The 14,950-nt window shown below is 43.2% G+C and overlaps 1 protein-coding gene across 6 annotated transcripts in view; it reads left to right on the plus strand.

Moving 5' to 3' along the window:
* Window positions 1-14,950, plus strand: part of CLIP1 (CAP-Gly domain containing linker protein 1) — a 156,249-nt gene that overhangs the window by 138,570 nt on the left and 2,729 nt on the right. For all 6 annotated transcript variants that reach the window (XM_068244706.1, XM_068244714.1, XM_068244742.1 and 3 more), the window contains 3 exons: window positions 3,284-3,443; window positions 4,873-4,928; window positions 10,919-11,046. In XM_068244706.1, coding sequence (XP_068100807.1) covers window positions 3,284-3,443; window positions 4,873-4,928; window positions 10,919-11,046 — 344 coding nt within the window. The remainder of the gene's footprint in view (window positions 1-3,283; window positions 3,444-4,872; window positions 4,929-10,918; window positions 11,047-14,950) is intronic.

The raw sequence follows: 14,950 nt of genomic DNA on the forward strand, positions 1-14,950 counted from the left end.
AGTGACTGTTGTTTCTTCTGAGACTGATCAGTGCTAGGCACTTCTTGCTTATGGTACAGGCAGTTGAGGCAGTGCTCCACTGGACTTGGCTTGTCTGACTCCCTTCAGATGTGTTACCAGCTTTTAGTGTTTGCAATAATACAAGATCCCTACGTTTGTACAGAATTCTTTCTGTATGGAGAGTAATAGATAGGTTTGGCCATTCCGACCCATCGCATTCTCCAGCTAATTGTATTTTGTGATCGGGATAGAAAATTAAGGCTCAGACATGATTAGTATGTCTGTCTGCTTTTTATAAATAAGCTCCTCTGTTTCCTGACCTACATTTGTCATCTGTAATAAAACCCCAACACTCTAGTGTAGTGTGTACCATTAATCCGCCCAATTCACAGAGAGACGTACAACACTTTTTCACTTATTATAGGCAATTTGCATGGAGATTAAATACTAATACAGCGTGAATGCCTCTGCAAAGAAACAGAATAGAAGCCTCTGCTTCTTGACGCATCTGTCTTATGCACACATTTAATCTCTCAAATGTGGTTTTAGAATTCCACGCCAAGTAACCTTATCAGTGAATTTGTCGTTGTATATAGGATCATTGCTATATGCAGCATTGTTACAGCTAGCGTCTGTAAGGATAGAAAAATGTAAGCTGCCCTTGCTGGACTATGTTTAAAAATTTGAAATTTGGTGTCTTTTAGTGGTCATTTTGAAATGAAAGGGGGAGCTGATAGAGCACTGGCAGGGCATAGGCAGAGGTTGCTCTTTAAAGGGGAACTGAAGAGAGAGGAATATGGAGGCTGCCATGTTTATTTCCTTTTAAGCAATACCAGTTGCCTGGAAGCCCTGCTGATCCTCTGCCTCTAATACTATTAGCCATAGCCCCTGAACAAGCATGCAGCAGATCAGGTGTTTCAGACTTTAAAGTCAGATCTGACAAGACTAACTGCATGCTTGTTTCTGGTGTTATTCAGATACTACTGCAGAGAAATAGACCAGCAGGGCTGCCAGGCAACTGGTATTGATTAAAAGGAAATAAATATGGCAGCCTCCGTATACCTCTCACTTCAGTTACCCTTTAACATGTTATCATGGCAGTGACATTGTTAGGAAAGGAGTGTCAATCCTCAGGTTGTTGGGAGCACTGTGAGGTCAATGGCCTCAATTCACTAAGCTTATCTCCTATCTTTAGTAATGTTTCTAGAGCTTTCACTATGGTGTAGTATTCAGGAAACATTTTACCTCAGGCAAACCTAAAGTTAACTCTTCTGTCTTTAAAGAGACTCTGTAACATGAAAAAGATCCCCTGGGGGGTACTCACCTCGGGTGGGGGAAGCCTCCGGATCCTAATGAGGCTTCCCACGCCGTCCTCTGTCCCACGGGGGTCTCGCTGCAGCCCTCTGAACAGCCGGCGACAGGCCCGACTGTAATTTCAATATTTACCTTTGCTGGCTCCAGCGGGGGCGCTGTGGCTGCTTTCCTCTCCGAACTACACGGAAATACCCGATCTCAGTCGGGTCCGTATAGTTCGGAGCCGACAGCCGTCAGAGCGCCTGCGCAGGAGCCAGGAAGGTAAATATTACGTCACGGCTGCACAGAGGGCTGCAGCGAGACCCCCGTGGGACAGAGGACGGCGTGGGAAGCCTCATTAGGATCCGGAGGCTTCCCCCACCCGAGGTGAGTACCCCCCAGGGGATTTTTTGAGGTTACAGATCCTCTTTAAGTTAAGATCTCTAAAGTTAACTCTTCAATCCTTAAAGAGTAACTGTTAGCCCCCAAAGTGAAATTTAAATCTCTATTGCAATGTTTTATTTAGTATTTAAGTGAGCCAAAAAGCCAATTCAGAACTTAAAAATCAATCTAATTTTTTTACTATGTAGCCTTTTGCCCAAGCTCCGGATGCAAAGCCGCATATCAGATACTGATGAGCATGCAGAGCATGCCTATGTCTGCCCGACCCCCCTCTCCCCCCCAGGACCAGGTGCCGATATATTCTCACATCAAACAGCTGACCGCTCTGACACGGAGAGAGAGCGGGAGCACTTCCAGCGCCGCCACCGCAGAGCAGCCGCCGCTGAGTCGCATGTGAGAGAATCACATGTGAGAGAGATGCACGGCGGCGGCTGCTCTGCGGTGGCGGCGCTGGAAGTGCCCCCGCTCTCTCTCCGTGTCAGAGCGGTCAGCTGTTTGATGTGAGAATATATCGGCACCTGGTCCTGGGGGGGAGAGGGGGGTCGGGCAGACATAGGCATGCTCATCAGTATCTGATATGCAGCTTTGCGTCCGGAGCTTGGGCAAAAGGCTACATAGTAAAAAAATTAGATTGATTTTTAAGTTCTGCATTGGCGTTTTGGCTCACTTAAATACTAAATAAAACATTGCTATAGAGATTTAAATTTCACTCTGAAATACAGAAAACTCTTGGTTATTATATGTGCTGAGCAGGGCTGTGGAGTCGAGTGGTTGGAGAAATTTTGGGTATCTGGAGTCAGAGTTTGAGTCGGTGGTTTCATAAACTGAGGAGTCTTAAGTTGGATGATTTTTGTACTGACTCCACAGCCATGGTGATGAGGTTATAATTTATGATGCATACAGCATTATTTAAGAAGAACCTACTATGGCCACTACATTCCATTCCATACAGTAGGTCTGAGTTATGGAATGAAGAAAGGTTATGGTGGTTCATATGCGGCTCCGTGAAGCTGGTCCCCTACAATCAGCAAAAATAAAAAAGTCTGTCATGTTTGGTTAGTGCTGCATTTGTGCCGCAAAAATAAAGATGCTGCTTTCATTTTGAAGATAAAGCAATTATTTTTTATTATTACAGTATCTTCGTTTGTACAGCAGAAATGGGCACAAGTGTTAGGCCTGAAAGATAAATCGAATTTAAACGAAATTGCGATCACCAAGATCACGTTTTCAGAATCGTCAAAGTGGCAAGTATCACTATGATGTCATTTCCTCATAAGGGAAGTTTGAAGAAGCAGCGTGAATCGAATCAAAATCGTGATTTCGGACAGAAATCGCTCAATTCAATTTTTTCCAAAAATCGTTCAGGCCTAACAAGTGTAGCACTAACCAAACATAATGGAATCTTAATTATGCTAATTGGGGTGTTTCAGAGCCTTTTGCAGAAGAAAATGGAAAAACAGGTTATCTCCACTCATTTAGTTGAACTCCTGATGGCTCATTTGTTTATCACTGCATCAGTTTTTCTCTAAATACCCCTTTTGTGTAAATACTAATGCAGATACAAGTTTGCTTCTGCATTTCTTTGTAGGTTACATTACTGCGTGGAGAGAATGAGTCTGCAAGAACTTTGCAGTCGGCAGTAAAATCTCTGGAGTCTGAAAAACTAAAGTTGGAAATAAAGGTGCAGAACCTCGAGAAAGAACTCAACGAGAACAAGACACAGCTCACCAACTTATCAAACTCATCAGGTAAATGTCACTCTCGATGGTGCCTCAGTCTGCTTGCCTGCCTGGTTTTAAACTTTAAATGTACACTTTACCCTGTTCAACTTGAAATTAGCAGGCTAGTATTGCTTTGATTTCACATGCTATTATCTGGGCACAGACCTAAAAATCCCATCAGGATAGTTCAGTGAGCAGTGTCTACCTGACCTGTTACTTTTTTTTGTTTGAAAATATCCTGTTTTAAAAATGTGGTCAGGTGACCGTAAGCTACTCAACTGAATGCATGCAAGGAGGAAAGACACTGAGAAGACTGTGGAAATCTGGGCTGCAGGAAGGGGCTGGTGAAGAGCTCCTACATAGGTGGTTTAAAAGTAATTTAATATGCATCTGCTAATCAAGGTGTGCTTGCTCAGGAAGATGCTAATTCTTCCATTGATTGTATACATAGCATTAGGTAAAATGGATGCTTCTTGTTGAGGTTTACCTGAAGAGCATCAAAAGTTTATAATCGAGCAAATTCAGGGTCCTTTCTATTCTAGTCCCATTTAATATTTGACTGCCCAGGCAGTTGAATCCTCCTAGCACATGCCTGGAACTTGCACATGCCCAGTGAACTTCTGGAACAGTGAATAAAAAAGCAACAAGAGGCCCCCCAAAGGCAACGAGCTGCAGTAAGAGCTTCTGGAGTAAGTGCTTTGCCCAACCAAATAAAGTTTATTCTACGTCAGGTTTGTGTTAAAGTGAGCCCGAGGTGAGAGTTATCTAATTTCTTTTAAAATATGCAAATTGCCTGGCTGTCTTGTTGATCCTCTGCCTCTAATACTTTCATCCATAGACCCTGAAAACGCATGCAACAGATCAGGAGTTTCACTGCATGCTTGTTTCTGGTATACATCAGAAACTACTGCAGCCAAATAGATCAGCAAAGCAGCCAAGTAAACTGGCATTGTTTAAAAGGAAACAAATATGGTAGCCTCCATATCACTGTCACTTCGGGTTCACTTTAATCAATTTGTCATTCACTAAGGCTTGGTCCACCCATGTAAACATTTTCAGCAGAGTATACTGAAAAACCAGGCATGGCCTTATGTTTCCTGGCATCCTTCTGTTGTTGAAATGAGGACACTTCACAATATTCTAATCAAGTGGTTCTGTCATCTGTGTATTCTGAATAATTGGACAGTCTCTGTACTGCAGAATAATTGCATACTTAAACTGGAAGTCTTGTTTATAAATCTATAATGTGAGAACATTACACGTAATGCCTTTAGCCATGAACAATGACTTCAAGGCACTAAAACTGATAGCTTTTGACGCTACTGCAGTTATATTTAGTTAGTAAATCTAGGACAGAAAAATTGTCAAATTCACTAAGACAGCGTCTTTAACTTTCTTATAAATTTCTTATTTAGTTTACAGTTCTTTGGTGACTCCTCTTTTATATTTATCTTAGGTGATGCCTCCTTCAGCAGCCAGTGCCAGGAAGAAAAGACATCCATGGAAAACCAGGTAACAAAGCAGATGATCAAAGGTCCTGCAATTCTGTTGATTGTTATTACTATATTGCATCTATATAGTGCTGACATTTCCACAGTACTTTAGAGAGTACTTTGAAAAATGTATGTCACTATCTGTGTTAGAGAGTGGTTCAAATTTTAATATCGATCATAGTCATAGCATAATGCAGTCTGAAGCCAACTCTGGTGTAAAACCATTTCACTTATCAGTAAGCTTTTGAGATATGGGAGGAATTCAGAGTGCCTTGAGGAAACGTATGCAAACACAGGAAGAATTGTATATACTCGCGTATAAGCCGAGGTACCTACTTTTCCCTCAGAAACCAGGAAAAAGTAATTGACTCATGTATAATCCCCCTCCGCAGAATAAATGGCCAGATGTGCCCCGAATATGAGGCATCCCGATAGAAAGGTGTGCTCCCAGTATGAGACACCCACTCCCCATAGCAATATGAGCCCCCAGTATGAGGCAGCCACGGCTTTTTGCAATGCTGTACACGGTAGGACAGATCAGTCTGTTCACTGCTGCACTTTACCATGTTGCGGGGCATGGACACAGTGGATAGCACAGCCAGCTGACTCATGTATAAGCCGGGGAGGGGGGTATTTTTCAGCACTTTTTTCTTTTTGTGCTAAAAATGTGGCTTATATGCAAGTATGTACAGTATGCACAAATTCCATGCGGATGGTGTCCTAACTGCGATTTGAACCGGATTTAGGCTCGGTTCCCATCTGCCACTGGATCACATGCGGTCAGCAGGGGCAGACAGTGTAGTGTCCACTCTGATGGTCCACTGTAGCCCAGGGCAGATGCACTACCTCCATAGGCTATATGGGGAACATATCCATCTGCCCGGGATGATCATGGATGGTACAGGAATGCGGTCCGCTTACTGCAAAGGATCCAATTGATCTATTGCAGACTGACAAGTCTGAGCAGCTCCTATATATAAAATAGGATCAGTTATTGTTTTGCGATGAGCGGAGAACAGACAACAAATGTCAATTATCAGCTCAAGTGGTAGCACAGTCTGAAACCTGGGACCCTAGTCTTGGAAGGCAAGTATACAAACCACTTATTCAGCATGCTGTCATCCAACTGCAACTAGTGGTGTTATGTAAAACTGTGGTTTATCGAATTATCATTGTTGCAATCTTATTATTATTGCTGCATTTGCCCCAATCTTTTACTCCACTTAAACTCTTGTGTTGTCCTAATAACGTCTCACACTGGTATTTGTAGTAATTGTCTCTATGCAGCCATAAATCAGTAGTTGAAAGAAGTTCTGTTAAAGCAGTTGGCTTTACTCTGGTGTTCAGCTCATTTAAATCCCCTAAAAATGTTGTTAATAACTTACCTGAAACACAAAGGAGTGATTTTTCTATTGCTTGTGTGTAATAGAGCTATCTTTTTTTTTTTTTTTTTTTTCTTTTTTTCTTAAAATATCTTGCATGGTTGGGCATGTTAAAGCGAAGACTAAGGCCAGTTTCACACTGCAAACTGGCAGCAGCGATGCGGTGCGTCACACCTATAGCACCGCCAGAAACAGGCCTTCAGGGAACACCGCATTAGTACGCGGTGTTCCCTGTCTAGCCACCAGCCAAGCAGTAAGTGACATATGCTTGCGGTCACTTCCTACTTGGGGGTGTGGGTAAGGGCATGGAAGCGTATTGTAAAAATACGCTTCCACACATGCACGTCACGATTTCTACTTTTTAAAAAAAACCTGCGTTGCCGCAGACTAACATGACTTCCATGCCGACGCAGATTACTGTAAGCCGCTACAGGAGCCATGCGGTAACGTAGTTCTGCGCTAGCGTTAGGGACTTCTGGCACAACTTACTGCAAAATGGGAAGTATGAACTTCCTCATAGGGTTGCATTACACTGCGGTTGTTTCACACACACCACACCGCCCTAGTGTGAAAGGGCCCAAAGGCTAATGGTGCCCATACACGATACAATAAAAACATTCGATTTTCCCGTTTATTCTATCTAAATAATCGAATGAAAGTTGAAATTTTTTTTTTTTTTTTTCGATCAAGAAATTCGAACAATTATCCCAGTTTTTTGAGAAAAATCTGATCGGACATGCTGGTAAAATCTTTATATTTGATCTAACGGAATAATCAAACTAAATTATCTAATCGAAAAAAATGATAAATTGTACCATGTATCCTAGAATTGTTGTGACTTGATGTTCAGAAACTTGCTGTGCTACACTGTATAGTATAGTGTAGTATAGTATATAGCTATGCTATATACTAGTGTGGCCAGGAATGAGCGATGAATTCCAATTTTTCGAAGTGGTGCAAATTTTTTTACAGCTTGAAATTGGACCAATCAAATGCACTTACTGTAGATGTGGATAGATCCAGTTTTAGTCTGCATATCATTTGTAACAAGCAAGTTGCAAGCCTCACCATCGCGCACTTCCTCCTTCCGGCTTAAAGGAGGAAGTGCGTGTAGTGAGGCTTGCAATGCGTCCAATAGGACGCATGCAAGCTGTTTGGAGCGCAGGGAGGATGACGGACTTATGGGTAACTAACCCCTTCAGATCCAGCTGCACACCTGAGGCAATTAAGCCTCATTTAAATCACGAATTTGAGTCCTTAGGGACTCTTTAACTACTCGTGAGCCCATGCCTGGTGTCAAAAATTTGCATTTCATTGATAATCTCCAAAGCTATGTATACACATGCTAAATTAACAAACAAACAAACACAGAACATTTATATCGCACTTTTCTCCTGGCGGACTCAAAGTGCCAGAGCTGCAACCACTAGGACGCGCTCTATAGGCATTAGCAGTGTTAGGGAGACTTGCCCAAGGTCTCCTACTGAATAGGTGCTGGCTTACTGAACAGGCAGAGCTGAGATTTGAACCCAGGTCTCCTGTGTCAGAGGCTGAGCCCTTAACTATCACACTATCCAGCCACACACAAATTAAACTCAGTCGGGACTTTCTCACCCAATAATCCTGTGTGTGTACCTGAGCTACAGCTACCCTTAAGTGCATTGTTACTTATTACCCCACCTGATGGAATTTGTTCCTTTCTGCACCATACCGTCATCCCTCTGCATAGCTGAGAGAGGCGTTTGTACAGCACTTGTTCGTTCATAGAGCCGCTAACAGGGTCAAGCTCAGTCTTGAGGGGCAACACTAATAGTATGGCCTTTTGTAGCCTCAGGAAGACTTGGATCTATGTTGTTAGCTAAGAAATCTAGCTTCTAAATGAGACTTCGCTGGATTCCCATATTCTTATTTTTGTTTTCAAGACTTATAAATGAGGGTATGAAGATTAAATTGTATGGAACCTAAAAAATAAAACCTAAAGAGAACCCGAGGTGGGTTTGAAGAATATTATCTGCATACAGAGGCTGGATCTGCCTATACAGCCCAGCCTCTGTTGCTATCCCAAACCCCCCTAAGGTCCCCCTGCACTCTGCAATCCCTCATAAATCACAGCCACGCTGCTGACAAACAGCTTGTCAGAGCTGGCTGTGTTTATCTCTATAGTGTCAGTCTGCTGCTCTCCCCGCCTCCTGCAGAACTCCAGTCCCCGCCTGCATCCCTTCCCTCCCTGCTGATTGGAGGGAAGGGACGGGGGCAGGGACCGGAGCTATGCAGGAGGCGGGGGCGCAGCTGAGACTGACACTACAGATGTAAACACAGCCACACAGCATGGCTGTGATTTATGAGGGATTGCAAAGTGCAGGGGGACCTTAGTGGGGGTTGGGATAGCAACAGAGGCTGGGCTGTATAGGCAGATCCAGCCTCTGTATGCAGATAACATTCTTTAAACACACCTCGGGTTCTTTTAAAGAACAGCAATAGATACCAGTGAGACAGTAATGCTAACATAGTATGTCTGAAGTGATTTTCACAGCCACATACAAGTTTTCTGACCATTTTTTCAGTTATCTAGATCTAGAAGACCTGTGCAGTCCAACTTTACCTGTATTTTAAAGTGGACCTGACCTCTAAATATCAAATTAAACCATTTCAAACCTTGTTTAAAACTGTAGGCAAAAACATTAGTATATATGGCAACCAAAATTTCAATAAACTCTATAATATAACATACATGAATTCCCCCCTCCCCTCTATGACGTTCATTGCCGCGGCACTGAAGTTGTTACATTTGGGCTGTTTACAGCCTGTTCTCCCCTCCCTCCTCTGTGAGCTCTCTGCTTCCCCGGAGCTGATTACACACTGATGCACTCAGCGTGGATAGGAATGTCAGTCTCCGCCCCCCTTCCTCCGGGAGACTGAAGACGCTGGAGAGAGGTGGATGACAGGAAATGCTGCTGACTGCTGCTATAGGAGAGAGAGGTGCTGTGTTTGTGTGTGGATGCAGTGTGTATATGTATGTGTGCATGTATGTATGTGATATAGAGCATGTGTGTATTTATGTATGATGTGTATGTATGTGTACAGAGCATATGTATGTATGTGTACAGGGCATATGTGTATGTGTACAGGGCGTGTGTGTGTATGTATGTGTGTGTGTGTACAGAGCATGTGTGTATGTATGTACGTAGAGCGTGTGCGTGTGTATGTATGTATGTATGTATGTATGTGTACAGAGCATGTATGTATGTATGTATGTGTACAGAGCATGTGTGTATGTATGTACATAGAGCGTGTGTGTATGTATGTATGTATGTATGTATGTGTACAGAGCATGTATGTAGGTATGTGTACAGAGCATGTGTGTATATATGTACATAGAGTGTGTGTGTGTGTGTGTGTGTGTGTGTGTGTGTGTGTGTACATAGAACGTACGTGTGTGTATGTGTACAGAGCATGTGTGTATGTATGTACATAGAGCATGTGTGTGTATATATGTGTACAGGGCGTGTGCGTGTGTGTGTGTACGCGTACAGAGCATGTGTGTATGTTTGTGTACAGAGGTGAGTGAATCTGCTCCCGCTGCGGGGGGGGGGGGGGGGTGTATTTGTTGGAGGACATCCACACTGGCTCCTGCTCTCCGGGGGGGGGGTGTGACACAGAACAGCACACGGGACTGGCTGCCGTTCTGGTCAAATCTGCCAATACGATTGAACGTTTTTGCTGGTCAAATCTGCCGACACGATTGAACGTCTTTGCTGGTCAAATCTGCCGACACGATTGAACGTCTTTGCTGGTCAAATCTGCCGACACGATTGAACGTCTTTGCTGGTCAAATCTGCCGACATGTTTGAACGTCTTTGCTGGTCAAATCTGCCGACACGTTTGAACGTCTTTCCTGGTCAAATCTGCCGACACGATTGAACATATTTGCTGGTCAAATCTGCCAACACGATTTAACATATTTGCTGGTCAAATCTGCCGACATGATTGAACATATTTGCTGGTCAAATCTGCCGACATGATTGAACATGTTTTCCTAAGATTTTGTACTGAAATCTGGTCGGGAATTGGCCTGTGGTGTATGGGCAGGTAACAGATCTCAATGGACAATGAAACCTAGAACTGCCAAGGGCAGAATACAGTGTAAAAATCACACTGGTAGCAGAGCACACACAAAAGCAGAGTATAACGCTGACAGAGGATAGATAATATAGAGCAGAAAAATGACAGGCTGGAAAACACAGCAGACATTACATACACAGGCACAGCCAGATGACATCACTGTAACTGTACACTATCACAGGCTAATTTGCATGTGAATGGAGAAAGGAGCTGCTTGAGGAAGGAGGGGCTGGAGGAAGTAGAAATCAACTGGATGGCCCTGTAAACTTGCCAACCAACATATGGCCGCGCACACTGCACTAGAAAGCAGTAACAGAAATAAGGACATCTGACAGGTATATTACAGCAAACATACATTTTTATTAATTAAAGCAGTATTTAGCAACACATCGGACTTTTTTACAGTGTCAAATTTTAAGGACAGTTCCACTTTAAAAAGTCAAATTACTTAGTTTTCTGGAGTTTTTCAGCTGCAGTAAATGTACCTTTTTCTTTCATCTGCCAGATTGATTTCCTGAATTCTGTAATCGTCGACCTGCAAAGGAAAAATGATGATCTGAAACAAAAGATCGATCAGATGGTTGAAGCCTCACTCAATGGAAACAATGTGGAGGATTTGGACAACCATGACAGGTATTGATCTCAGTGGGCATGTCAAGTCATTTAATTCAGACTGAAGTGGAAATTCATCTTTTCATTTCTGCCATTTTCTTTAGTTTCTTATGTTTTTCTTTCCCTTTTACAAACAAAAATTGCTATATCTGACCGAAGTCACCTTTTTAAATATTGTTGGTTGCCATGGTTTATAGACAACAATGAAGAAACAAACATTACATTTCAGTCAAAGAATACTTTACACAAAAAAATCATTAAAATATGGAGGTGTGACGCTGGAAATGGAATCACAGTATTGTATTGAGTCCTACAATAACTTACACTTTCAAAGTACCCCTATAGTGAGATATTTGGTGGATTAAGCCCATGGTGAGCTACGTTTCCTATTCCTAAGATAGAAAAAGTGCTCCTGGCTGTGCATGAGCAAAGCTGGACTGCAAATCCTTGTCCATGCCCAGTAAAAGCAAGTGCTTGTGTACAAGTGCTTTATTTCAGCAATAGACAGGGTTGCATATTTTCACTTCGATCCAGAATCGGACTTGTTCGCCATGCCCCCCCTCTACCCCTGATACTTTCCCCTAAAGAAAAATGTCCCCCCGGGGCCCAGTGTAAAGTATACGTTACCGATCTGCGGTCTCCGCCTTGTCCCCCACTGGCTTCTGGGATTCCTCCTCTGCATACACGTGCGTCCCCACATGGTTTCCTAAACAGGGCGCGTGTGTGTCGCCACCTGCATGCTCTTACTAGGAAACCACATCAGGCGCGCGTGTATGGACTAGAGGTGATGTATCACTAGAGGTGATGTATACTTTACACTGGGCACTGAGGGGGCATTCTTCATTAGAGAGGACAGCGCTGGGGTTTTGTCACATTTGTCAATCGTTGCGAAATTGCACGCTGTTCTCGCAACCGATTGGCCCTACATCTTGCAGCATGAGCGGTTGACAATGCGACCAGTTATGTCCCGGAATTGGTTGCATTGACGGTCGGGCATGCACCTAGCACAGATTTGTATCCAATTCGATTATTATTGAATTGGATGGTCGATCGGCCACCAAATCACCTGATGTATGGCCACCTTTAGAACTTTGTGAGGAAGCTAACCAGATTTGGGAACTGCCGAATGCCAATCTGTTACAAGTTAAAGCTGATGATTAATTACAATTCCCAGCCTCATACGCCTGTGGAGCGCAAACTAAACTGTAATGCTGCATACACACTTGAGATAAAAGTCTCTGGGAAAGGCAAGATCACAGACCAATTTTACCCCATTCCATGTAGTATGAGAGCCATACTCTACACAGTCTATTCTATGGAGCTGAACTCCATGTCAGATAAAATCTTTGCAAGATGCTGCACACAAAGATGCTGTACACATGCAACAGATCAGTATCTGCAAAAGATCTCTTCCTGCAATAGATCCATTCCTTCAAAATGCATTTATAGTCTATGAGATCTGCAGATCCTCATACACACCTTGTTTAACAGACTTCATCTGCATATCTGGCAATCATCTGCAGATCTGAAAATCCATCCTGGTGGATCTGATCTGCAGATGATTGCCTGCTAAACAAGGTGTGTATGAGGATCTGCAGATCTCATAGACTATGAATGCATTTTGAAGGAATGGATCTATTGCAGGAAGAGATCTTTTGCAGATAATGATCTTTTGAATGTGTACAGCATCTTTGTGTGCAGCATCCTGCAAAGATTTTATCTGATGGGGAGTGCAGCTCCATAGAATAGACTGTGTAGGTATGGCTCTCATACTACATGGAATGGGGTAAAATTGGTCTGTGATCTTGCCTTTTCCAGAGACTTTTATCTCAAGTGTGTATGCAGCATTATTTGCACATTATTTTCTCATCTCTAAAAGGGGGCTTAAAGGGTAGAAGAAATAATAGAGCACATGTGAGCAATCTTTCTCCCAGGTGGCCCCTCAGATTTACATAACAGAGAGCCTCCATGACTCACCCTCTCTTTTTCCAGTAAATTTGTGAATGTCCATGCAAAGTCCAAAGTTGCCGGGCTGAGGACACATCCACCCGCAGTCAGTGGGATTGGTGCGAGCAGCATGAGAAGAGCAAAAATAGTCACCTGGGTCAAGGAGGCAGGGCTACTCTCTCTGAATAGAGATGTATCAAGAGAAAGGAGCTATGAAAATAAATTGCTTTTATTAAAGAAAATCTGTAACGAAAACCCGTCCCCTGGGGGGTACTCACCTCGGGTGGGGGAAGCCTCTGGATCCTATTGACGCTTCCCCTGTCGTCCTCGGACCCACGGTGGCGGCGAAAATCCTCCCGGAGCGGCGGCAATGTAAATATTTACCTCGGTGGCTCCAGCGCAGGCGCAGTATCCGCTCTTCCCGCGGAGATAGGCGGAAATGGCCGATCTCCGTCGGGCCGCTCTACTGCGCAGGCGCAAGTCGCCTGCTCAGTAGAGCGGACCCGACAGAGATCGGCTATTTCTGCCTATCTCTATCAGAAGAGCCGAAACAGCGCCCCCACTGGAGCCTGGAAAGGTAAATATTGAACAGGCTGTCGGATTTGTCGCGCCGGCTTTGAAGGGCTGCAGCGAGACCCCTGTGGGACAGAGGAAGACTGGGGAAGCCTCATTAGGATCCTGAGGCTTTCGGCCTCCCGAGGTGAGTACCCCCCAGGGAACATTTTTCTCGTTACAGTGTCTCTTTCTTTAAAGGGCAACTGAAGTGAGAGATATATGGAGGCTGACATATTTATGTCCTCTTTAGCAATACCAGTTGCCTGGCTATCCTTCTAATCCTCTGCCTCTAATACTTAAAGCCATAAACCCTGAACAAGCATGCATCAGATCAAGTGTTTCTGACATTGTCAGATCTGAAAGATTAGCTTCATGCTTGCTTCTGGCATTATTCAGACACTACTGAATCCTAATAGACCAGCAGGACAGCCAGGCAACTGGTATTGTATAAAAAGAAATAAATATGGCAGCCTCCATATATTTCTCACTTCAGTTGTCCATGCAGTGTACCTATAAATATCCTGCTCACCTGCAACAAAGGCAAGCAAGCAGGATCAGTATAGTACACTTTAAAGAGAAACCGTGACCAAGGATTGAATTTCATCCCAATCGATAGCTGATGCCCCCTTTCCCATGAAAATTTTTTTACTTTTCTCAAACTGATCATCAGGGGCCTCTGGATGGCTGATGTTGTGTTGAAACCTCTCCCACAGTGTGATGTTAAGATCATGGTGTTGACATCGCACTGTGGGAGCCTTGTTGCATTTTGGGAAATAACATCTGTTTCCAACTGCCAAGAAAAGCAAGCAGCAGCTACTTCCACTGACATCACCTGCCGGCAGTAAAAATGTCACCATATGATAATTGTCAGAATGTAAATCGGGGAGAGGAAAGATGTTTCAATGGGCAAACACTGACTAAATCATTTACAAATCATTATTGTAAAATGTTCATTACGTTATTTTCATTGGAGTTCCTCTTTAAGTGAAAAGGTCAATTTAGATAGTTGTTTGCTTTGACTAACTGCTTGTATGTTGCACATCTTTTGGATTACAACAGTAACACTACACTACGACAGTGGTGCTTTAATGAGTATGTTATAGTATACTAGTCTGATGTAACTGCCAGTTGTATGAAGGATAGTATTGCTGTGTAGCATACAATTATGTATTACTTCCTATTGTTAGTAATGTACTGTATTTATGGACAGTTTAAATCCTAGCTTGTATATTGTCCTTCCACCTCATTCCTTCAGTTGACTCTGACTCTTTGTACTACATGTACTTCTGCATGCCATATGTTTGTCAATTACTTCTTCTTTCAGCTATTGCATAGGCATGTTCAAAGTGCATTTTGTCCTTAGTGCATGTTAAAAAAACAGATGTGTATAATTTGCAGATGATCAGTTTAATAAATTTGTCTT

The sequence above is a fragment of the Hyperolius riggenbachi genome, chromosome 1, assembly GCF_040937935.1.
Source record: "Hyperolius riggenbachi isolate aHypRig1 chromosome 1, aHypRig1.pri, whole genome shotgun sequence".
NCBI classification, from domain to species: Eukaryota; Metazoa; Chordata; class Amphibia; order Anura; family Hyperoliidae; genus Hyperolius; species Hyperolius riggenbachi.